This window comes from Meriones unguiculatus, chromosome 16 (genome assembly GCF_030254825.1).
Source record: "Meriones unguiculatus strain TT.TT164.6M chromosome 16, Bangor_MerUng_6.1, whole genome shotgun sequence".
NCBI lineage: Eukaryota > Metazoa > Chordata > Mammalia > Rodentia > Muridae > Meriones > Meriones unguiculatus.
The window spans coordinates 551,480-577,666 of NC_083363.1; the positions used below are offsets into that span (position 1 = coordinate 551,480).

Here is a 26,187-nt window from a genome sequence, read left to right on the forward strand (position 1 = left end):
ACCTGAATCCTGGGAAAAGGAGGGAAGCAGGTGCCAATGCCTGGAGAACAGACCTTGAAAGAGCAAGGGTCCGAAGGGCAGCCAAGGGTGGAGCCCCCTGAGCGGGAGAGAAATGGAGAGCCGCACCTGGGAGCCCAGAGTGGCGCCCTGGTCCAGCGGGAGGCTACTTGCCGACTTATGCGGGGAGCAGAAGATCAGGGCCGTCAAGGAGAGAAACTGAGGTAGATGGAGGAAGGAGGGGACAGTAAGAAAAGAGAACCTCTAGGTGAGCAGTGACCATCCACACTCGACCATGCCGAATGCCAGGGGTTCTTGACTAAGGGTGGACTGGCAGCCAAGACAGGTCCTGTCTTGCGATCCTCATTAATAATGATGCTAGACAGAAAGATGAGAAGGAAGGAGGGACGCTCCTTTGCTGGCTAGCTCTTCTGAAAAGGTGGGAGGAATCCAGATATTTGTGAGACCCAGAAGAACGGAGGCTCCCAACCTTCAGCCCTGTTAGAACAAATATTTGTAATGACTCCCAAACCACGAACTGGTAATAATAGATTACATCACTTCCCTGCTCACGCAACTAAAAAGATCAAAATATTTCCCCATCTATAAGGAGGAGCATAGCAATTTGTAATAAAAGAACATAAACCGTATTTTAATGTGTGAGTGCCCAGTTTCCCTTGAAACAGGCAGATGCTTACACCTCCCCATAAAATCACAGAAATGGAACTTCGACCAACACACACTGATACAGGTGCAAAGCCAGTGACTCAACTACCTCCGGCATGTTGCCATCAATGAAGTGACTTTAGGAAATGTTGAGCAGCTCTTGGTAGCAAAGTCAAGCTTCCCCAAACTCTCACAGAACGGTAATTGCATTCCTAGAAAGTTAGCTGCATATTCAGACCATTGAAAGAAAAACTATTAAATTCTAGGCTCAGATAATTAAACACAAGTTTTCACCTACATGAATGTCCCAGGGGACTTCTGAAAATCTGGATAAGAGGTAACTCTTTATCTGGCAGGAGGATAGCTTTTACACCAGCTCAGCCCATAAGTGCACCACCTCTCACACCACTAAACACAAAAAAGAAACCAAATAAACTTTTAAATGTTGCCTGGAAAGAGACTGAGGACCGCTGGGATAAACAATAAACAAAAGAGTAGGACGGATTTCTAAAAACTGGAAATAACAGCCATCCTTCTCTGAGAGGCCTACCCTCTCAGCAGGACCAAACAAAGGAAATTTGGCCAATTGAAGTTATGGACACCAGCAAGAGAAGTTTCCCAGACAGTCAGAAGAGCTGGCTGGCTCTGGGTGGGGTCTGAAAGCTAGTCCTTCTGTTCAGCCATATACCTGTCTTGAGTGTTACCATGTGATCTTGGACCCCTCCAGACCCAGCAGGACCCTGCTACAATGAAACATGAGGAAGCATGCTCTCTGGATCACAAAGCACTATCAGACAAATGCTTATACAAATCCTTGTATAAGCATCCTGATACACTCATCTCTACAACACTCTGTAGCTACCATTTTCTCCTTTCATACCTTTGCATTCTCCACTATGATTTCCAGAATACCTTGTCCATGTTCCTCAAGACATCTGTTTAGAACTTTCCCCAAATCACAGAGTGTTAGCACTATTCTTCCCGCAGATAATGTATTTAGTGGGAGATAGAATGTTGGGGCTGGACTTAGGGCTTCACACATGCTAAGTGTTCCATTATTCCTCTAGCCCTCCACTTCCTTCTACAACAAATATAAAAGTATCTCTCTTCTAGAAAGGTCCTCGGGCACAATCCCTTCTATACAAAGCCTGCCTTCACAATGCTGGCTCCTTTTTGCAGTTTCTTGTCATTTTTCTATGGAAACAGGAGTTTCCACTTAGTTCCCCAGAGAGTGGCCAATATTCTTGTTTATTTTGTTTCCCATATTCCCCTTCTAACTCCTGCCCACCCCCAGAGAGCATAAAGCTTAACAGCATCGGAAGCCATGAAAACAAAATAACCAAAGTAGCCCAGTTTGTTGATGATGTAGAAAACAGTGGGTTCCTTGGGTAGATGCCGCCTGGCCCTCACATCACCACAGTGAATAGTTGCTCTAAACCGCTTTGGAGAGAGTAAACAGCAAAACAGGGCAGCACAGGTAGAAGTCAGCGAAGCCCTCGAACTTCAGCTCATTATTCTGCACCCAAATTAAAAACTGGACAGCTTCACCGTGCAGTGCTGGCTGGCTTGCAACTTGATAAAATAGGGCAGCCTTTGGCTAATGGTGATCCTCCAGCACCTACCTCTTGAGTGCTGGAGCTTAAGCTATGTACCATCATGCCTATCCTTGTATTCAAATTCTTCACATTACATTTCAGAGTTTACTTTTGTCCAAGCATAGCACAATTGCCAATAACCTGAGCACGTGGAGGAATGAGGCTGGAGAAAGACCAGCTCAAAGCCAGTCTGTGTCACGCACAGTTTGAGACCAAGGTGGCATTTAGTCTCTGGGGTTTGTTTGTCTGTATGGTTGTATTGTTATTGTTTTGTTTAAAGTATTGTTTTTTGGTGTTTTTGTTTTAGAGAGATGGTCTTAAGTATGTAGCACAGTCTGGTCCCAAACTCTCAAATTTAATGGGTAGCAAAGATAACTTTAAAGTCCTAATCCTCCTGCCTACACCTCCTGAGTGCTGGGATTATAGGCATGTGCCAGTGGCACTGAGACCCTTGCTTGGTCTTCATGAACTCCTTTCCTCCAGAGTGAAGGACCTGTTCTTCAGGGACCTTTCTGTCCCATATATCTTGTGTTATTTAAAAATATGTATAGGATAAGACTTCAAAATTAAGGCATTGGTCTTATTTCCACTCTGGGCATCACTATTTCGGTTTGTGTGTGTGTGTGTAACTAAACACTTGCAGAGAGCTGTGTAATGACTCCAATCTCAGCACTTGGGCAGCTTGGGGCTGAAAAGATGATAGAGTCAGAGGCCAGGGTGGGCTACATAGTGAGTCCCAGGCTAGGCCTCTGGGCTTTACTGTGAAACACTGTCTCTCTCCCTTACCCCAGACAGCTTCTAAAAAACAAACAAAACACACACAGAACAACGACAACCAGAAATGTATTGCTGGTGTATCTGGAAGTTGGAAGCATAAGCTTGAGGTTGCATGGCTTCTTCACAGATGCTGCCCACCTAGTTGCATCGACAGTGTGCTTGTGGAGGGGATGCACAAGCTCCTCTTCCTGGACCTCTGCGCCCCCGCCTCATGCTGAGGAATCCAACCCAGGCCTTGTGTGTGCTAGGCAATCATTCTCCCACTGAGCCAAATCCCCCAGCCAAAGCGGGCTCTCCTAAAAACACCAATCACCTCCCCAAATGGCCACCTCTGACTATATCTCACTGTGTGTGCATTAGGTCCTAGCATATGAACTGGGAACCAGGGGAAACAAACATTCAGGCCACAGTGTGCGTTCTTGACGGTCTGGCCTTGCTTCTTCATCCAGGCAAAGGGGGTGGGAAGATTGCTTACTGCTGTCATGCCATTGCAACCATACACAAGTAAGTCTAGTCTAGTCTAGAATTCACAGAACATCAGTGAAATAACCCTTTCTCCAGCTCACATCTCCCTGCCTCAGGCACACTCTGAGCCAATAGCCAGGTTACCAAGCTGGCAGTGTGAAGTACCTCTATAAATAATGTCTCCACAAGTAAGCGCTTATGTAATAAATGAAAGAGCACAGTTTAATTAAGTGTTAGAGTAGCCAAAGCAATAACAAATCACTGAAGCTTATCTTTACAATATAGATGAATATAGGCTAACTGATGAGTAGAGCCTAAACCAGTTTTTACCAGCCTCAGTTTTTACCAATACAAATTTGGTGCACATTCATACTCCCGTAACTATGAAATTATCAGGTTTTTAAATATTTAAAATAAACTAAGAATTATATATGTGTGTGTATATATACTGGTGAGCCTACCACAGCAAAGCAGGCAGGTCCTGCCCAGACCCTGAAAACCACGAGCCACATGAGATCCTAGAGGAGGAGAAAGCCAGGAACAGGTGTGCTACTAGCAGTGCTTTAGCAACTGAGAGTAAATAAACACCTGCTGGATTTACTCTTCCTCGCCTGTCTTTTCAAACCGTCACTCTGGAACAACAGCATGACTCATACACACCTTCAGATGCTTTCAATATTTGCTACACTTGAATCTGCGCAGAACACCTTTAATGGTGGGTAATTTACATTATGTTCTCTTCTAATTCATTCTTAGTGTCTGTCTGTCTGTCTGTCTGTCTCTCCCTCTCTCTCTCTCCCTCTCTCTCTCTCTCTCTCTCTCTCTCTGTGTGTGTGTGTGTGTGTGTTATGCTGGAAACAAAACTCAGAGCCTTGTACATATAGCCAAGCACTCTAGCAATGAGCCATATTTCCCAAGTTCTTCTGTCCTGTCCTGACATCTCCACATGTCAAATGAGAAAAACGGAGTTGAGAAATTTTAAATAGGGCCCAATAAGATAGCTTAGCAGGTAAAGCTACTTGTCACCAGGCCTGAAGACCTAAGACTGATTTCAAGGGTGCACATGTTTTAATGGAGAGGCCACCCTCGCAAATTGTCCTTTGACCTCCATATTCTTTTTATTTATTTATTTAATGTTTTTATTTTTAAAAATTATTTATTTATTTATTACAGTTTATTCACTTTGTATCACAGCTGTAGCCCCCTCCCTCATCCCCTCCCAATCACACTATTCCTCCCTCACCTCCTCCCATGCCCCTCCCCCAGTCCACTGATAGGGGAGGTCCTCCTTCCCTCTGACCCAAACCTATCAGGTCTTCCTCTGTGGCCTGATAAGGCTGCTCCTCCCTCAGGGGAAGTAGTCAAAGAGCCAGCCCCTGAGTTCATTTCAGAGACAACCCCTGCTCCCATTACTACAGAATCTTGACCTCCATATTCTTCACACACACACACACACACACACGTGCATGCTCTTGCGCACACGTGCACACGCACACACACTAAATATGTGAAAAAATGAATGAATTGATTGATTAAGTAATTAATCACACTAGGAAGATTGACTGCAGAAGGTGGTTGTGGGAGCTACTCCAATGTAGTCTAGCCCCAGGGCAGATGGCAGGGGGGACCTTTCTGACAGAGACACTACTATTTCTGTTCTATTAATAAGAAGCTCAGACTCATGTAGCACGGGAAGATGAAAACACTGACTGCAAAGAACCTACTTGACCTGAGGTGCAGCTGTTGGAAACATCGCAAGGCTCCATCTTCCTGAGACATCTCTGTGTTTCTGTAGTGCTGCTACAGATAAATCCACTAGGGCCATCGTTACCTGGATAACAGTTCTCCTGGGAGTAGATTCATCTTTCTGTGGAGCTGCCAGCAGTGTAGCTGGGCTATACGCGGAGCTCTCTGGTAGATTCCTCTGCTGTTTATCATTGGCATCTTTTATCAGTCTCTTTGCCTGTTTGCTTCATTTATAAATGCTGTCTAGGATGCCGATATGCCAGGGACCTTACTTCCTGCCCAGAGCTATTGTCTTTAGGAGACTGAAGTTTCTTTCCAGCACTAGAAGTAGGAGGATCTCTGGGCCCTGCCTACATTGTATGATCTGTGATGCATACACAAGTTCTACTTCACATAGCCGTGTTAATAAATGTGGCCAAGTCAGATTACTAATACAGTGAGACAGTACCTACCAAGAAGGGGGCCTAATCAATCCTCCTCCTCCTGTTCTTGCCCCTGCTCTTCCTCCTCCCACTCCCTCCTCTCCTAAGGTTCTCTCCTCTCCTTTTTTGTTTGATTTTGAGGGTCTAATATGGTCCAGGCTGGCCTCCAACTGAAGATCCTCCTTCCTCAGACTCCTGAGTACCAGGGTTCTGTAATGTGGACCTGTGTGCCTGGCTGTTGTCACTCTAGTTGCTTTCCGAAAATGCCCATCAAAGGACCGTGGTTCTTGAGTTTATCCCAAGTGCCTGCTCCAAAATCAGATACATGGGTAGTGAATTTTCACCTGTGCCAGTGTCCACCTTTCATTCTCTGTAGATAAGGAGTGCCAGAGGATAAGGGATTGCCAGGAAAAAAGGGAGGCCTTGAGCAGATGGACTCCGGAAGAAATATCAGGATAAATGCACCACACAAGTGTTCCTGCATCCTAAAGGAGTTAGGGGTGATGTGTTCCTCACTCTAAGTCTACAGCTCAACAGCACAAAGTCAGTACTGATTATGTGTGAGAGGTGGGAAGGGAAATAGACACCCTGCTCTTACAGAGGACCAGAGCTCACTTCTCAGCAGTCACACACATACCCTGTACTTCCATCTCCAGCAGATCCAACACACTCTGCTAGCACTATATACGAGTGCACAAATCCCATATACGTACACATCATTTCCTTTATATATATTAATCTTATTATTGTTGTTTTCATACAATATATTTTGATCATACTGTTTCTCCCCCCTCAATTCTTACCAGATCCTTCATTTCTTACCCAATTTCATTTTCTTTCTTCTTCCTCTCGATCAATAAAAAAGAAAAAAATCAAAACAAAGCCAGACTGTGGTGGCGCACACCTTTATTCCCAGCGTTGCAGAGGTGGAGACAGGAAGATCTCTGAGAGTTCAAGGACAGCCTGGTCTGCAGAGTGAATTCCATGGCAGCCAAGGTTACATAAAAAAACCCTGTCCAAAAAAAAGATAAAAATAAAAACAAAACAAAAAAGTGGGGGAAAAAAAAATAAGCAACAACAAAAACCCCAGAGCCTGTTTTGTGTTCGCCAACCACTTCTGAGCATGAGGCTGCCCTGGAGTGTGGTTAATGTACTCACGTGACTGCACTGAGCAAAACTGGCAATCACGGGAAGGAGCAGATAAACATGCCACTGGAGCAGAACCTCAGAGTTTTTACATTCTGATTTGTAGGCAACAGGAGGAGAAAGAGCAAGACTGGCCGGGAGTGGGCTTTTAAAACCCCAAAGCTCACCCCAGTTATAAACTTCTCCAACAAAGCCACACCTCTTAATCCTTGCCAAACATTTCCACTAACTGGTGACTAAGCATTCAAATATGCGAGCCTATGAAGGGTATTCTCATTCACACCCACAAAGTTACTCCCGTAACACTTGTGCCACTACTGCGCTGGTCTGTTTTGCAGACAGGTTGCTGTTGTAGGGCATAAGGTTCAAGGCTGGCAGATCCTAATGAATACTTTTCCCCCAGTAGCCTGCAGAGTGCCTTCCAGCACCAGGAATGCCAGTCAGTAGGGGTGAAATTTCTGGTTGGGCACCAGCAGGATTTCTCCATGTTCAACCACATAAGTAAATTGTGTGTTCAGCAACAGGACCTTACCTCAGGCTGTGGAGAGTAATCAATAGGAAGGGGCAATAACCTGGGATGTTTTGGGGGTGGTAGGTATATAGGACCCCTTTAGCAACCACCAGAAAAAAAATGTAATCCACACATGGCACTTGAAGTTTTATTTGGTGACATATGCACATAATTTCAAAAAAATTAAATCAAGTGTTGGCAATAATGTAATAAACTGCATTTTCAAACATAGTTAACATGAGTATATATCAGTAAAAACATTTTGAGGAAAGAACATGTGATAGAGAATTATGGGATATTATTATCACATTATGTGATAGAGAACATTTTAACTCTTTTTTTCCTGAGTCTCAGTTCAAGTACTCACATGGATATGAGAAATGTCTCTAAGAAGAAGCCAATCTGGTGACCTAAGAGCTAAGGCCTTAGACCTTATTAAGACAATAATCATCTTACTCATGGTCTTTCCACAATCCCTCTGGCCTCTACTTCTTCATCTATGACGTTAGAATATGTATCTTATAAACTATTGTGAGAAATAAACACACTAACAGAAAAATGGTGTAAGGATGTAAAAATCTATCTGACAGGTATCAGTGGTTAATATTCTCTGCTGAGTTGCATGTAGATGGTTTACCATCATTTGATGGCCTGCTGTCGCATTAAGTGTGAACTCTGTGTAACTGCAGTGAGGGGCTTTGTTCTGTCAAGGTTCACCCTGTCCTTTGAAGTTTCCTGCATGCATGCAACTTCTCTGTGCTCTTGTACCACCGGAAAGAAGAACACCTGTGTGTGTGTGTGTGTGTGTGTGTGTGTGTGTGTGTGTGTGTAAGACAAGGTCTTACTAAATAGATCAGACTAGTCACAAACTCTAGGTAACCCTTCTGCCTCAGCCACCAGAATGCTGGAGTTATAAGTGTGTGCCATCCTGCAGAGCTTGATTATTTAATTAGCCCATTAGATGGCATTAGTTACAAGGCAACTCTTTAGAAATGGAGCAAGTCTAAAGAGCAAATTTTTTTTTCAGTTTTGTTTGTTGTATAACATCTTTTCAAAAATTATTATTATAAAGTCCATATGTTCACTGTGAAAATATATCAAAAACACTAAATGAAATAAAAAAAATACATTCCTCAAAAATACATTTTTGGTAAGCTTCAAGACAGCTTCTGGCTATGATTTGAATACAACTAGGCATAAATTCCTAGTTAAACCCAGTTTAGCAGGCTCTGTACTAGAAGGTGGGCATGATGAAAAAACCCTGAAAGCCCAGCACTTGAAGGATAATGACAGGAAGATTAGAGTTTGTAGTGAGCCTTATATGCCAGTCAAGGCTGCCTAGGCTACATTAGACCTTACAGAGAAGTAGTGGGGGCTGTGCTGCTTGAAATGCTATTCTGTTCAGGACATGACTAGCAGGATAACTCAGAATCACAGAGGCCACATCAACCCTACCTCCTATCACATCCTCATTCAGCTCTGGTTCCAGACTCTTTATAGATTGCAGGTTCTTACAAAGTCCCCCTAGTTTCCAGTGTCAGCAGACTAAGCTGCCTCAGCCTTTGTGCCATAAGTCCATGACCAGTCAACAGTGCCATGAGTTACATTAAGAATGTTACTGTTGCATTGCTTACAAGTCTTAGCTCCTCAGGGATAGTAACTGAGATTGTGTCTGCTTCTGTCATCCTTACCTCCTAAACTGCAGCTACCACATGTGAATGCTGTCGAACTGGGCTGGCTGACATCCAGATGAGCAATGCCTGCTAAGAGCTCTACTGCCTAGAACATGGAGTCCAGCCTGATAGCCACATGCCAAATAAAGAGACCATCGTGGGAGATAATTCCTTCAGCATCTTCTTCAGTGAGATAGGTGTGGGCAAACATATGCCCAGGGAAAGAGTTCCTAGACCTGAAGCCCACAGTTTTTGATGAAATTATCAGCTCTTCCACCCTGAGCCGCTGCCAATAACTATGCCTGTGGCTACTACCTCAGTGGCAAAGAGATCACTGACTGTCTTGAACTGAATTCGCACACAGGCTGACCAAAACACAGGTCTTCCGGGCTTCTTGGTTTTCCACAGCTTTGGCAGAGAACATGGCTCTGGGTTCACCTCTTTGCTGATAGAATGACCTTCTGTTGGTTATAGAAAGAAGTTCAAGTTCTCCATTTACACAGACCCCCAGGTTTCCACCACTGTTGTTGAGCTCAACAGTTTCATAATTACCATTCATGCAACTTTGGATAACTCTGATTATGCCTTTCTGATGGACAATGAGGCCATCTGTTGATCCCATTGTGAACCCGGAGATTGTGAACTGTAAAAACCTGTATCTTGTTTGGTGTGGGGAAAACTAATGTTTTTCCCCTCCTGAAGTAGGAGGGGAAATGACACAAGGGAAAGGACTTAGGAAGGGACTTGTGGACTCAGAAGCTGTAGAAATGGATGTGGAGAATAACAGTAAGGAAAGAGAAAAGGTACGGTGAGAGGCACTAACTCTAGGTACCTACCTTTGTGCCTGGGCCCTGAAAGGTAACCAAAGCTCTTTTATCACAGGTCAATCACCTTTTCCTCCCTCCCACATCCTCTTTCTCCCAACCTGTTGAAAATGACTTCTTTAGGGCTAGCAGCGTTTCTCAGTAGTACAGCACTTGACTAGCATGTCGGAAGCCCTTAGTTTCAATCCCCAGTACTGGGTGCCATAGGGAGGAGGAGAACCCTGAGGAAACATGAATTAGTTGTAATCTAGACCAAGTTGTTGACCTATAGTCACAATTCAGGAAGGTGTCTGAGGACAAAATCACTGCCTGAAAAAGAATTGAATAGAAAGGCTAGAGATGAGACGGTAGAAATTTTGTCCTTGGTTGTCTAATTGTTCATCTGTTTGAAAAATGAACTTATTTAGCCAGGCTGGCCTCAGCCCTCTGAGGCTGGCACTGGATTCCTGCTCAGAGCAAGGACTTTCTGCATGCTTCCAACTGAGCTCTGACACATCCCAGTTCCAAGAGGGCTGCAGCCCCAACCTTTAGACAGTCATTCTTTTTTTTTTTTTTAAGATTTATTTATTATGTATACAGTGTTCTGCTTGCATATGTGCCTGCCCGCCAGAAGAGGGCACCAGATCTCACTATAGATGGTTGTGAGCCACCATGTGGGTGCTGGGAATTAAACTCAGGACCTCCGGAAGAGCAGCCAGTGCTCTTAACCTCTGAGCCGTCTCTAGCCCCCCAGTCATTCTTTTCTAATATAACATTTTTGTTAACTCACTGAGAATTTCAAATGTGCATATTATGTATTTTGATCGTGTTCACACCCCCGATCCGCCTAGGTCCCCCCTCTATACCTCTCTTTCATCCTTTTCACAAGTTTATTGAGGTTGAGTATGTAAAGAGAGGGTGGGGAGGTTGCCGTTCATTTCACAGCTTGTTCTGTACTGTGTTCCTCACTGTTACATTCCTGGAAGAAGGTGAGAATGAAGTGCGATCAGTATTCAGGGGGAAATAAAGCAAAGTGTTGCCCTCTTTGGCTAGCACTCTGCATAGCAGTTCTGCCTACTGAGAGCCAAGAGCGGCACCAAACACCTTTATGTACCCTCTGCTTCACGAAGGAAGTGTTGCAGCGTCAGTCCCAAAGATGGGAGGAGAAGGACTACCGACCAAATCATCACGGCTAGATTAATTAAAGCAAGATTTTTCATTCATGTTCACGGGCTGCCTCCCTCTAAGGCAGGGTTCGGGAGGTCAGCATTGGTTGTGAGGAAGACATGGGTCGGGGGTACCGTGTCTCCAAAAGGGGGAGAGTAGGCGGGATTACAGGCGTAGACTAACAGGGCAGCCTTACGTGGTCGTAAAACCTTTTGAAACAAAGGTAGGGGTGCAAGATAGCAATAAACAACTCTTTAAACAAAGTTATATATGACGCCATTCCTGGAGTAGGCAGTGCAGAACCATGTGTACCTAAGGCTACTAGGGGGCTTTCGCCCCATCCTTGAGAAACAGAGGTTTAATCATAATCATAAACAGGAATGAACCTAGTTTATCTTTACTATAAATGGCTTTTACGTCTAAGATGGAGGTAGGCTGGTTCTTTAATAGTTCCCGTTTTATAAATACAGAAGTTGAGGTTTGTTTAATTCATGTGCAAGATTAGGATCTCGGACGTTTCTCATTCAGCTAGGAAGGTGTAGACCCAGAATCCGTTTCTGAGGATTCCACTTCTGAGAATTCCACTTCTGACACAGATGAGGAAACAAGGTCCTTCATATTGGAATGAGAATCCATAGTGCAGTGGGCATGGTGGCGCACGCCTATAGTCCCAGCACTCAGGAAGGCAGAGGCAGATGGATCACTGTGAGTTCAAGCCCAGCCTGGTCTACAAAGCGAGTATAGGACAGCCAAGGCTACACAGAGAAACCATGTCTCGAAAAAGAGAAACAAACAAACAAAAAGAATTCAAAGAGCTCTAGGAATTCCAGGTCACATAAGTACACCGTTTTATAGTTTTCTCTACTAGGAAAATGGGCTGAGATGGGCTATAATTGTGAGGTAGAGTGCCTGCCTAGTCTGTAAGGTCCTGGGTCGATCCCCAGAAAAGGAAACAAACGGGAGCGTCTGTGAGGTTCCAAGATCGTCTGCAACGTGACAGCTTCTCAGCTCGGAAACCGCCCGCACACGTCGCCGGCGTCAGAGCCGCGGTGGTGACTGACAGCCCACCGCGGGGCGGGGCCTCCCCAGCCTGGTCTGGATGGCTGCCGGGTCCACACTGCACAGAAACAGAAATGAAACGGGAGTGGAGGAAAAGCAGGTGACCAGAAGCAGCGACCCTGAAGCGAAAAGGGTAGCAAGGTCTTTCCTGAGGAGATGGGTGTCAAAGCGACGCGGACAGACGCTACAGCCCACACCCCAAAAGGTCCCTGGCAACCAATAGCGAGTGGCCAGGCCGTGGGCGTCACTGTTGCTGGGCAGACTAAAAACCTCTCCTGCCTCCTCCAGTCAAGGGCCTGCTGCAAAGGTATCCTGGAAATGCAGAGATGGAGAAGAGAGAGAGGGAAAAGATGCTGAAGGAAAACGTTCTGCGCTGGCTTTCCGATCCAGAATGGGAAGCTTCTTCCGGCAGTCTTTTCCCATGGAGACTACAGCTCCAATAAACAAATTATTTTTTTTTTCCCCCGAGACAGGATTTTTCTGAGTATCCCTGGCTGTCCTGGAACCTGCATGTAGGCCAGGCTAAAGAAACTCTTTACACTGTGAGAAGAGCAAAATAAACTATGCCTTCGAGTTCTCTTCTCAAGCTGTCCCACATACTTCAGTCACACATGGGCCCACATTCTGAACAGCTAAATGCTTCTTCCACGGGATAGCCCTGGCTTGGTTTTGATTAAACCAGCACTTCTGCCTCCCATTTAGAATGGAAAGCAAGCAGATGCTTGGCTCTCCTGACTCACTACGCTACATGATTTTCTTCTTAAAACACAAAAATACAGTGACTTCATCATCATCATAATTATTATTATCACAATAACAGAAGACACATAAGACATTTCTTTATTTATTATTTATTTATTATTATTTGTTTTCATTTGTTTTGTTTTGCTTGGGCTTTTCTTGTTTAGGCCCAGGCAGTCCTCCATCTCAGTGTACTTTGTATCTCCTGCCTTTACCACCAAGCGCTGACATCACAGCATGCAGCACCTTGCCTGCCCTGCTTGATAATATCTGAAACGTAACATCTTAATCATTAGTTGATGTGGTGCTTTGAAAAAGAATGGCTCCTGTCACAAATGTAAGTGTTTAATCGTTAGGGAGCGGTGATAATTGACAAGGATTGGGAGGTGTGGCCTTGCTGGAGTGGGTGTGGCTTGCTGGAGTGGGTTTGGGGGTTTCAAACGCTCCAGCCAGGCCCAGTGTCTCACTCCTGCGGGCGCCGATCCAGCTGTAGCACTCTCAGATACCACCTCTGCCTCTGTTCTGCCATGCTCTGCGCTCCGCTGGTAACAACCTGAACCTCTGAACCCGTAAGCCAGCCGCGTTACACGCTTTCTTTCACAGGAGCTGCTGTGGTCATGGCGTCTCGTCGCAGCAACAGAGCACTGAACGGACAGTAGAGCATAACTGATTTTCTACGCTGTGTTTATTAAAAGCACAGAAGGTGCCGCCACCCACCCTGCTACGCAAATGCCCCACCGCTGCTCTGCCCTGAGATCCTTTAATACATATCCTGCATAATTTCTCTATGTTAAAAAAAAGACGCAAACTGATAAATGGAAAATAAATTAATTTACAGTTTAGCCAAAGTACGTTTAGGCCATGTTAAAATTTATTGGAAGCCATGGGACAAAGGCTAAGAAAGTCCAGTTAACTGTGGGATAGGGTAACTGATCCTTTCCTAGGAGGAAGGGACCTGGCTTCTCCGTTGTCTCAGATAATTTTCCTATTTGAGTCCTAGCTGAAGAAAAGAGGGTCTTTTCTGTTTGTTTGTTTGTTTGTTTGTTTGTTTTCAAGACAGGGTTTCTCTGTATAGCCTTGGCTATCCTGGACTTGCTTTGTAGACCAGGTGGGCCCTGAACTCACCTGCCTCTGCCTCCATTAGTGCTGGGATCACAGGCATGGGTCAACACACCAAGCAAGAAAAGGGAGTCTTTTTATTTTTTTAAAGATTTATTTATTTATTATGTATACAGCATTCTGCCTGCATGTGTGCCTGAACACCAGAAGAGGGCACCAGATCTCAGTATAGATGGTTGTGAGCCACCTTGTGGTTGCTGGGAATTGAACTCAGGACCTTTGGAAGAATAGCCAGTGTTCTTAAACTCTGAGCCATCTCTCTAGCTTGTCCCTTAACTGTTTGGTTTGTGTTTTTAATAAACCTTGTAGAAAATCAGTTATGTTCTACTGTCTGAGTCAGTGTTCTGTTGCTATGACCAGATGCCATGACCACAGCAGCTCCTGTGAAAGAAAGCATTTAATGCTTACGGGTTCAGAGGTTCAGGTTGTTATCAGCATAGCACATAGCATGGCAGCACAGAGGCAGGTGGATCTCTGTGAATTCAAGGCTAGCTTAGTCTATATGTCAAGTACCAGGACTGCCAACCATAGGGAGAGCATGTCTCAGACTTGGGGTAGGGAGAAGGAAGAGGAGACTAGGCGAGGGTGTGGTAATTACAGGCTGCTGTATCATCTCAGTAGTCAGGATATAAAGACAGTTGAAGGTCATCCTGTGTGGTATTAGTTTGTGAGCAGGCTGGTATACACAAGACTTCCACCCACAAAAAGACAATAGACACAACAAGTCAAGGCTGATATTTTTAAACACTTTCAGTAATCCCTCTCCCCTAGATAGTTTTTGGTGGCAGGGGGGTTAAACATGCCTTACAGACCCACAAACAAGCCCCTCTGACTGCCAGCACCACATGTCCTTCCCAAGATTGGATGCAGGGAGGGGAAAAGAGAAATGGCCCAGTACCAGGCAGCCACTGTTCCAGGGCTGTGAGGGGAGGGGAGGCAAGCCCTGGTCACTGATGGATCTGTAGTCCTTTTGTGCCGAGGGGCCATTCCCCTGAGCACAGCTGTGATGATGCCTGCATGGAGGTTGGGCTTGGACCATAGGGCCCTCCCAGATTCTCCCTTCAGGTTTCCTGGGGAGAGGGACATGCACCCCCAGGGCTTCAGCCTGACCTGACCCTACTGCCAGGGACTCTCCCCAGTAACCATGAAGACCAGTCTGTGGAGCCTTTCTCAGCACCGCTGCCTCCTCTCCCTGCTCCTTCTCCTCCAGCTGTCATCCAGCTCTGCAGGTAAGCATGCTCCTTCCAGCCGGGAAGAGACCACCAGAATGCGGTATTTGGGGCTTACCTCCTTTAATAACCTCAACGGCCATATGAGTGTCCTGTCTACACTTGGATCTGCTGGCATGCTTTCTCTCTTTAGTAACCTTCTAGGCTTCTTGTGGAATAAAATTCAAACATATGGTGCTGGGAATTGAACTTGGGGCCTGGAGCAAGCTAAGCTCTATTCCCAGCCCTACTTTTGTTTTTGTTTTTAATAAATTAATTTTTAACATTTATTTATTTTTCTATTATGTGCATTGGTGTTTGCCTGCATGCATGTCTGTGTGAGAGTGTCAGATCTTGGAGTTACAGACAGTTGTGAGCTGCCATGTGGGTGCTGGGATTTGAACCCAGGTCCCCTGGATAAGCAGTCAGTGCTCTTAACTGCTAAGCCATCTCTCCAGCCCCTAGTTTTGTCTTTTTCACTTTTCAAAAGAGGACAATAACATCTTGGAGGTGCTGGCAGAGTTAATGAGAGAGAACATCTTATGCTTATTTGTGGTAAATTCGACAAATGTTTGTTGAGAGTCCGTGAAATGGCTCAGTGGGCAAATGACCTGAATGACAAAATAAAATAGCACAAAAAATAAATATTAGAAATAAACAGTTCAGTTATAACATCTTGTTATGTTTGACAACTTGCTCTGCAGAATCAGGCAGCAATGAGTTGTTATACAGGAGCCTGTTTCCCAACTAGGAAGAAAATAAAGAAATAGAAGACAGAGGTACACCTCAGGGAGCCATGTGATTGATGGAGGCCTAGCCCCAAGGATTAGCCCTTGGTATAAGAAAGAACCTAGCTTACTTGCCAGTAGCTGAATCTCACTGGGGAGATGTTCAGAGAATGGTCCAGAACAAGGCTGAAGGTCCTGTTGATAAAGAAGAGTGAAGCAGCTATCCCCAGAGTATGTGACTTCCACAGCGACTGTGGGGAACAAAGTGTGAGGATAGAGGGCTAGAAAGCACTTAGAAATAGTAGGCCACATTCCAAGAAGGAGGCAAGACTCCCAGTTGATGAGTCAGAGGTGAACACAGCTGGTTGAAAAGTGGAAGCCATTGTCCAGATGATTTCATGTGAGAGTATTCTGTCTCAGGCATTCAGAACATATCTTTAACTAGACTGCTTACTTCATACATTGTCAAAGAAAAAAAAGAGGATCCCCACTGAGGCTCTTTAATTCCGTTTACAACTTTTAAACCCAGCATGCTAGTGAGCCCCTGTAACCACAGCATTTGTGAGATGGAAGCAGAAGGACCAGAAATTCAAATCATTCTCAGCTGCACGGAAAATTAAGGCCTGCTTGAGCTATAAGTGCCAGCTCTCAAAAATGGAAAAAGGCACTGGAGAGATGGCCCAGCTGTTACGCATGCTTGCTGCTCTTGCAGAGGATTGTAGGTTGGGTTCCCAGTACCACCAACCTGGGGCAGATCACAGCCTCCGGTAACCCCAGCTTCTTATGGATTCCAAGAGTGCACAAAGGTGATATGCTTCCCCCACACTGGCACAAATGTTAAACCTTTAAAAGAAAAAATGTCATTGTCCTAAGCCAAGAATGGTGGCATGTGCTCACAATGCCATCACTTAAAAAGCTGAGACAGGAGGACTGCTGTAAGTTCAAGGCCAGCCTGGGCTACAGAGCAAGACCCTGTCTCAAAATAATATCAGGGGTGAGAGAGAGGTCTCTGAGGTAACTTACTTCTCTTACAAAAGACTAGGGTCTGGTTACAGTAGCTACATCCGTGGCTCACAACAACCTGTAACCACAGATCTAGAGGGGCCAAATGCCTCTGACCTCTGTGGGCACCTGCACTCATGTGTGCTGATGTAGACACAAACAAATCACTGGGTGTGGTGATACAACTTTGATCCCAGCACTTGGGAGGCAGAGGCAGGAAGATCTCTGAGTCCCAGGCCAGCCAAGGCTACGTAGTAAGACCCTGTCTTAAAAATAAATAAAATGAAAAAAATTGTGTCTCCTCCCTCCTCCCCTTTTTTGAAGCAGCTTTCCTATGATGAACTTGTCACATCTGACTCTTTCTTTTCCCCTCTTTGATGTCTTGGACAGGACAGTTCAGAGTGATAGGACCAGGGCATCCCATCCGGGCTTTAGTTGGGGATGAAGCAGAGCTGCCGTGCCGCATATCTCCTGGGAAGAATGCCACTGGCATGGAGGTGGGGTGGTATCGCCCTCCCTTTTCTAGAGTGGTTCATCTCTACCGAAACGGCAAGGACCAAGATGCAGAGCAAGCACCTGAATACCGGGGACGCACAGAGCTTCTGAAAGAGACTATCGCTGAGGGGAAGGTTACTCTCCGGATCCGGAACGTGAGGTTCTCAGATGAAGGAGGCTTCACCTGCTTCTTCAGAGACCACTCTTACCAAGAGGAGGCAGCTATGGAGTTGAAAGTGGAAGGTGAGTCCACCAAGGTAATCTGCAGTGTGACCTCCCCTTCACACCTCAGTTATTCAAGTAAGATACCCAAACACGTCAATTCTGAGATCAATTCCAAAGGAACAGATACTTCAGTAAACAGGGACTCCTATGCTGTGGCTGCTAGTTACTTTGTTTTTTGAATTGGAAAACTGAAATCAGAGTTAGTGTTCATGGCTAAGAAAGCGAAGTTAAATAAAAGATGGTATCTAAGCTAAACAAATGCCTGTGCACTTCAGTTGTTTGTATTATTATGATTATGGTGACTTTTCAACATGTAGCCCTGGCTGGCTTGGAACTCATTATATAAACCAGGCTAGCCTCAAGATCATAGTGGTCCCTCTGTCTCTGCCTCCTAAGTGCTGGGAGCTGGGATTAAAGGCATGTGCCACCACAACTAGCTTACGTGTATATATAACTTGGGCAATCCTCCAGCCTCAGCCTCTGGAGCACTGCAACTAAAAGCATGAGTCACCATGCTCAGCTTGCAATGATTGCTTTAGATCCATACCAGAGAGCGTGGGTGCTTCCCATGATAGCTTGCTGAATGACATGAGCAAGACATAAAAACATGTCCCTGTTTGGGTGTGTAGTTAAATATATGTATACATAATAAATGCATATATATACATCATACATATAACACATACTCCACATATGTGTGGTGTGTGTGTGTATGTGTGTGTCTGCCTATTTGTGTGTGCATTGTATGTCAGGGATATAATTCTTGTGTGTGTATGTGTGTGTGTGCCTATTTGTGTGTGCATTGTATGGCAGGGATATAATTCTTGTGTGTATGTGTGCCTATTTGTGTGTGCATTGTATGGCAGGGATATAATTTGTGTACGTGTAATAGAAATAATTCAGTTGGTAGAGTGCTTACCAACTGAATAGAATGCAAGTAGCTGTGGGTTTAATTCCCAGCACTGCATAAACTGATCTTAGAAACTGAAGCCTGTAAACCCAGCACTTAGAAGTTAAAGTCAAGAGGATGAAAAGTCAGACACCAGCCTAGGATATAAGAGATCGTCTCAAACAAAACAAACAAAATCAAGGGGCTAGCAAAATGGCTCCGTGGTTAGGTGCTTTTGCTGCCCTTGCAGAGGACCAGAATTTTGTTCCAACTCTGGGGGATCTGATACTTTCCCCTGGTCTCCAAAGCCACCCACATATACCCACACACAAATATACACATAAATTAAAATTAAATAAATTAAGCGCATGCACACACAGTGGTGGAGGAGACCTTTAGCACCATTGCTTCATTTTCATACTTCGTTGTCAGTATGATTCGTGTGATGGCTGACACTGGAGTTATTTGTCTTGCTCAGAGTGGTTAAATCATGGATAGGAAAATAGACAGAGGGAGCTTTGAGAGTTAATTGCTATGTAATTGAAGAACAAAAGTGTTCTGAGCCTCTGACCCCTTCCCTTCTCCTCACCACCTGCAGTGCCAACATCAGACAATCCATCATCTTTGTATCTGAGGTGGGGGTGACTGTTGCCAGGCCGAGACCAGAAGACACATTGTATGCCCAGTAACAAAGCGCTGTTTCTAGAGATAGCTTGCAGGGACATGAAAATAGCTGTGCCACAGAATGTTCTTCACACAGCTGTTTTTGCTGAGGAATTTTCACTCACAAAGAAGTGAAGGGTCAGAACTTCAGCATACAGATTTTTTTCTCTTCCTCTCAGCAAGTTCCCAGTTCAACTGCCAACTCCAGCATACTCACTGAGGCCCAACTCATCACAAGAAAGATTTGGGGAGTGAAGCAGAACACACACTGAACACACTAAACGTTTTGCCTCAGGGGAGAATGCTTTCCTTTGAGTTGGTTTCCACATTCCACATCCCTTCAGTAATCTCCTGGTTTGCTTGTCTGAGAGAGAGGGGAAGGGTTGGAGTTCCATTCACAACACTGAATAAAATCTGGGAAGTTTTAGCTCAGGCCTGTAATTCCAGCATTTGGGAGGTAGAGGCTGGAGGACAAGGAGTTCAAGATCAGACGTGCTCTGTTTAAGAAAGAAAAACCAATGGCCACATTATCCCTTTCTAGAAACAAGCCCACATTAGCATCAAGAATAAGGCTAAGGCAGGCAGGTCTTACAGGCCTGTGAGTTGCAGCAATTCTCCTGCCTGAGCCCCCTGAATACTATGATTACAGGCATGTGGCGCCATGCCTGAATACTATGGTTACAGGCATGTGGCACCATGCCTGGATGTGTCAGCATTTTTAAGTCTTGATGTTCATTCCCTTATTCAGCCCTAACAGAGGCTCTGCAGTTTGGGGAAGCAGGCTGGGTGACACATTACTTTTGCCTTTCAGATCCCTTCTACTGGATCAACCCTGGGGTGCTGGTTCTCATTGCACTTCTGCCAACACTGTTCCTGCAGGTCTCTGTGGGCCTTGTCTTTCTCTTCCTGCAGCACAGGCTGAGAGGTATGGACAGCGGTCAGGTCTGTCAGGATCCTTTCCTGGTCTGTAGTTTTAAGGCTTCTGGGTTCAAAACTACATAACATGTTTTACTGAATGCTTTCAGATAATAGTAGGACCTTGTATTTACAGTGAAGTAAGACTGACAGCCTCATTGCTGAGGAAGAAATTGAGTCTAGGGGTGGTTCAGTGACTTGCTCAAATGGTGTGATACAGGCAAGAAGAGAGTGTCAGAATCCCTGGAAATGGAACATGGGTATTAAGAGCTGAACCCTGGGTCCTCTACAGAAGCTACAGCCACTCTTCACCCTGAGCCATGTCTCCAACCCCGCTACTTCACATTTTAGTAAGGATTCTGAAATGAAAGTCTTTGCCGCATAGAATGCACTAAAGAAACTGTCCCCTTGTCTTTTCCATTCGACTGTGAACAGTTGTTCAGGCCAGAACCCGCAGTCAGAGTCTCCTTACACTATGTCCTTCCCAGACCAAAGCATAAGGTCTTCTGATTCCACCTCCTCTTGCTGATAGGAATAGAGCAGCAAGGAGGGTTTGGGCCATGGAAAGGAGGCAAATGTCAGATCAACAATGGCCCTGCCTTATGCACAGCAAGTACTCTGTACTAACTGTGCCAGCCCCACAGTGAGGGGTTTGTTTTTGTTTTTTTACCTTAAAATCATTCCAAATGTTTGACTACCTGCTCCACAGCAAGGAAAATGCCCTCTACCATCATGGCTGCATAGAGCAGAAAGACAGAGCTAGGCAGGCTAGGATCCAACTCTACTGTAGACACCAACTATAAGGAAAATTATTAGGTTCTCCAAGTCTCTGGGTAGGGACAGATTTTTCCCTCTTAAACCATGGAAGTGTAGAGAGGAAAATGCCTAATACAGATTCAATCATAAAGCCGTCGCTCACTAAACATCTAGCTCCTCCTTCCAGTGAGATGCGGCTTCATATTTACAAAATGCCAGTCTACTTGGCCAAATGAGCTGAGCAGGGAATAATAGAAGGTGTAGAGCCTTATGGTAGGGCTTCAGGGGCAGCTCAGGGGCCGAAAGCCTGTGGTGCTCTTTACAGAGAACTTGAGTTCCATCCCCAGCACCTACGTCAGGCAACTCACAACTACCCATAACTTCAGGAGATCTGACAAGCTTTTTTGGACTCCAGGGACACATGTACTCACATGTGCACACGCAGACTGAGAATTACATATAAGAAAAACAAACAATTCGTGTGGTTTGAGTATTGCTGGCTCCTGAGGGACAGTTCTGAGTTTTGCATTCTTAAATGTTGGGGCAGGGAAAGGGGGCTCTATCTATGAAGTACAGCTATTTGTATACCGTTAACCGAAGAACAGTGACCACAGAAGAGTGGGCTCTGCTCTTCTGGAAGGTTGTTCTCTCCAGCTAAACAAGCGGCTTTGGGAGGGACACATCCATGGCATTGTAAGAAAAGAAACCAGCTAGATCAACATAACCAGCCCTGGCAATCACTGGGATGACAGCCAGATCACCCTCACCTCCAGGCTCTTGTAGTCTTTATTATCTAATTCAGACAACGCCCACAGAAAGAGCCTGAATCCTTGGTTTTAAATCCAGAGCTCTCCCCACTCTCCAAAGAGGCTCCCAGACCATCAAAAAATGCTCAAGGTGATGGGTGTGGAAGGGTCCTCATAGTGTCAAACTAAAAAACTGTTGTTTTTTTCTATTTTAGGAAAACTTCGAGCAGAAGTTGGTGAGTTCCAGTCACCCTCCGTCCCCAGTTCCTCCTGTCTTGTTTTAGCTTGCCTGAAATGACCATTTCTTCAGACCATTTTTGCCTCTCACCCAATGCTCTGTGCTTCCTTCATTTGGGAACTTCAATGTTTAAAACTATAAGCAGTTAAAAATTAGAAATGTCATTGTTTCACTTGAGTTTAGCCAGTGTAGACATAAAATCCAATAGCTCCTTTGTGTCAGCACTAAAACCATCATTAAGTGATTTAAATAGATCCCCTTTCAGAAAAGGTTCTCCTTTCAGTGCCCTGCTGAATCCTTTTTCATTTGTTCTTTTCAGAGAATCTCCATCGGACTTTTGGTAAGTTCAGACATACCCCAGCCCTCCCAAGTCACTGTGGGATTTCACTTGCGGCCTGGGGGACCAGGACCAGTGGCTTTTTGTAAGGTCCCTCCATCTTACTTCTTTGCATTCAAGATCTGTAGGAATATAGCAAAAATGTATTACCACATTCCAGGGTCAGGCACTACATAAATTTTACAAATGAAAACTTCTTATATACTTTTCACCTTGTGAATTATAAAAATTAGATAACAGATCCTTTGCACAAAAACTTGGTTGCCTAGTGGAAAAAATGAAATATACTTTAAAAAGGCACAACTACTAAGGCTAAAGATACGGCTCAGTCATTAAGAGTGTCTGCTGCTCCCCTAGAGGAACTAAGTTCTATTTCCTGACCCCAGAGCAAACATCTGTCCACACAAGACATACACCATAAATAAAAATAAAATATTTTTTTTGAGATATGGTCTTACTATGTGGCTCTGGCTAACCTGGAATTCACTATGAAGACCAGATTGGCCTTGAACTCAAAGAGATCTACATGCCTCTGCATCCCCAGTGTTGGGATTAAAGATATGTGCCACCACAGCCAGAAAATTTTTAAAAAGTCATCTGGCATACTTATATGGCAGGGTTAGTTTTCAGGAGTACAGCCCAAAGGCACATCAGGGAAGGCTCCTTTAAGGAAAAATAAAGACTACTAGTATCTTTCCTTTTTTGAGTCAGGGTTTCATAAGGCTGTGCTGGCCTCAAACTTGCTATGTCCTAAAGGATGGCCTTGGGCATCCAATCCTTCTGCCTTCAACTCCCACTGCTGGAAAATGCATATGCAACCATGCATACCCCAACTAGAACAGTAACTCCTCAAGAATCATCTTTGCATTTTCTTTACTTCAGATCGCACAGCCACAGGACAACAGCAACAACAGAAGGGTACCCAAACATTTGTTGAATAGATTCCATACAAATTAGAAAATGTCTGCCCTGAGCAATCTTCCTAAGCAGCCTTTCTTTCTGAGGCCAAGAACAACCCTGTTCAGACCTTCTGGTACACTTAATGGCTCCACCTTAGCACTTGACATTGGGCTAGTGGATGTCACACATGTAGTCTCTGAACATCCTGAGAGAAAAATAATTTAAGTATGCGCATGTGTGAGTGTGTGAGTGTGTGAGTGTGTGAGTGTGTGTGTGTGTGTGTGTGTGTGTGTGGTGTGAGTGGGTGAGCGTGGGCAGGTGTTCTCATGGAGGTCAGATGACAATTTGCAGGAACTGGTTCTCTTCTTCCACCATGTGGGTTCTGGGGATCACCTCAGGCCCTCAGGTTTAGCAGCAAGCACCTTTATCAACTAATCCATCTCGCTGACCCCATTCACTTGAGACAGACTGTCATGTATTCCAAGCTGGCTTCAAACTTGCTTTGTAGCCAAAGCTTACCTTGAATTTAGATTTCCCTGCCTCTGCCTCCTATGTTCTGGGATTATAGGTGTGAGCCATGAAGCCTAGCCGCAAGCTGTGCTGGGCATGAAACTCAGAGCTTTGTGCATGGTAGGCAAGCTACAAGAATGTAGTTCTACAAACTGAGCTACATTCCCAGCTCCCAGGATTTTACGTAAAAGATTTGAATGTCTAAATTTTTAATCATTTTCATATCTTGGTATTATAATACTAATACATAGTACTAATACTGTGTGTATTTTTTTGAGAACTGAACCTAGGAACCCTTAACATGTGGGATGAGCTGCATCCCTAGCCTGCTTCTTGCTGTTTTCCTATATATTAGATATTCAAAATTATTGTATTACTATAATATATATAGTAAATATATATTATACTAAATACATAGTATATATGTATATATAATATACACACAGACACATGTATAAAACCTTAGGGATAGCAGGATTGATGACCTGTAATCCCAGTACCTGGAAGGCTGAGGCAGGAGGATTTCTTAAGTTCAAGGCCAGCCAGGGATACACAAGACCCTGTCTTCGAAAAAGCAAACAAAAATGCTAGGGATGCGGATAAAGGAGGGCTAGTGCATAGCGGGTATGAACAATGTATGAAAAGTATCATGAAACCCATTATTTTCTACACTAAATCAGCTGAAAAAGCTAAATTCAATTAGAAGTTAATGAAAATAAAGGCACAGCACAGCTCATCCAAAACATGGAGTCTATAGCTTGTCCAGAAGTCCTTTGGTATTTGGGGCGTCAGGTTGAGAAGTGGTGGGGGATAAAGGGAAACACTCTGTTCTGCTCTACCACTCAGATCCTCACTTCCTGAGGGTGCCCTGCTGGAAGATAACACTGTTTGTTATTGTACCCGTTCTTGGACCCCTGGTTGCCTTGATCATCTGCTACAACTGGCTGCATCGAAGACTAGCAGGTGCAGTGTGTGGGCAGCAAACAGGACCACTATGCAGCGGGAACTCGGGCAGACCAGGATGGGAAAGAGTGGAACCAAAGTTCTAAATTGAAGGGCAGGGACCACCTTTCTGGTGTGTCTGTATGCTCACCATCAGAATCCTCAGGGACACTGAGAACCACTAAATGAGATGCATGGACCCCTTAGTGAAAATGGAGGGTTTTCTGGGGAGGCTGTGAGGTGGTGAGGAGGAATCTCACTGATCACCCACCATCTCATTTCTCTTTGTTTACAGGACAGTTTCTTGAAGAGCTAAGTAAGTTCTCCCCAACACCCCTCTCCACTCTTGAAACAAGTCTCAGTGTGCAGCCCTGGAACTCACTATGTAGACCAGCCTGGTCTGGAAATTTATGGCAATTCTCTTGCCTCTTGTCTCTAAGTGCTAGCATGTGCCTCCATACCCAACCTTTCTCTTCTTTCTTCTAAACTGGACAAAAAAAAAGCCAGCACAGGGAAGATGGTTACTGAGAGACTATACTCCCAGGAAGGGCTGGAAGGACTCTTTGAGGAAAAAGGAAAGGGAATAACTGTTAGAGACAAGTTTTTAGTGCCAGAGAAGCTGGTGAGCCACTCTTACCTGCTGACCCAAGAGCTTTCAGTACCACTTGGCCAGAATCCCACTTCTTCAGCCTCCTTGGGCATGCTCCATAAGAGTTATCCTAAACCTCACCTTCCTTCAAGACCAACCAGGAGGTTGGGGAGGGAGGCAGAGATAACATGACCCATGAACGTTCTATCTCTTAGGTTCAGTGACTTCACTGGCAGATTTTTGAAGTTGTCTTTCTTTCTAGGAAACCCCTTTTGAGTGATGGTGTATCTTCCTGGAGTGAAGGAGAGCCTGGCAGGTCCCTGAGGATGTCTCTTGTTGGCTTCTTTGTTACAGAGACTCTCCAATATACATCTACAGAAGCACTCTGGATTCCAAGTAGAACTTGAATTCCCTTCTTGAAATATCTTCCTTTCCTCAGCTCCTTTCCTCCTTTAATTTTTGCTCCCACATCTTTTTACTCCTGTCTCAATCTTCCTCCAGAAAATACCCCATGGCTAAGGCCAGATAGTCTATCTGAAGACACCCATGTACCAGTGAAATACAGGAATGATTGCACCGAACAGGATATCCAGAACTTCTATATTACAAACTATAGAACATCAACTCTGCAAATAGTGACTGCTTCTTCCAAAAAGAAACAAGTCAAGACTGTGAAGAACAGCAATGTAGAGAGTAGGGGGTTAGGGACAGAGAAGAGCCCACAGTGTCAGGGAAAGCTAAGTGAGCCGGAGTATGAATATAAAAACCTGAGCCAAAACCTGGAGATGGAAAGTAAAGAAAACTGACGACAGCCACCGTCTTCCTTTGGCAGCATGGTTGGCGGACCTTGAGAAACAAGGGCTGAGAACCGGGTCTGCTTCTCTACTTTCTGCACCTTTGTGTCCTTCATACTCCTGCCTCTCATTTTCTCCTTCATTTTTCTCAGAACACACTGTTATTTTTTTCCCAACAATTACTACCTGATGGTCTACCAGACACAAACAAGCTAGGTGCTAATTAATACAAATTTATCCTTGCACACTTCTTTTCCTTTCTTTGTCGTGTCTTTCCTTCATCATCTACTCCTTTTCCTACTGAAGCCTCCTGAGGCCAGAGGCCAATTTTCAGAAAACACAAAGACCTCAGTTAGACCCACT

General features: G+C 44.8%; 1 protein-coding gene across 1 annotated transcript; it reads left to right on the plus strand.

Annotated features, from left to right (window-relative positions):
- Positions 1-14,860: 14,860 nt before the first annotated feature.
- Positions 14,861-26,074, plus strand: Mog (myelin oligodendrocyte glycoprotein). The gene is made up of 8 exons (XM_021659982.2): positions 14,861-15,116; positions 17,216-17,563; positions 19,909-20,022; positions 21,730-21,750; positions 22,072-22,092; positions 24,346-24,462; positions 24,737-24,757; positions 25,293-26,074. Exons 1-8 carry the CDS (start codon positions 15,032-15,034, stop codon positions 25,304-25,306), a joined length of 741 nt encoding a protein of 246 aa, XP_021515657.1. The 5' UTR covers positions 14,861-15,031; the 3' UTR covers positions 25,307-26,074.
- Positions 26,075-26,187: the final 113 nt, after the last annotated feature.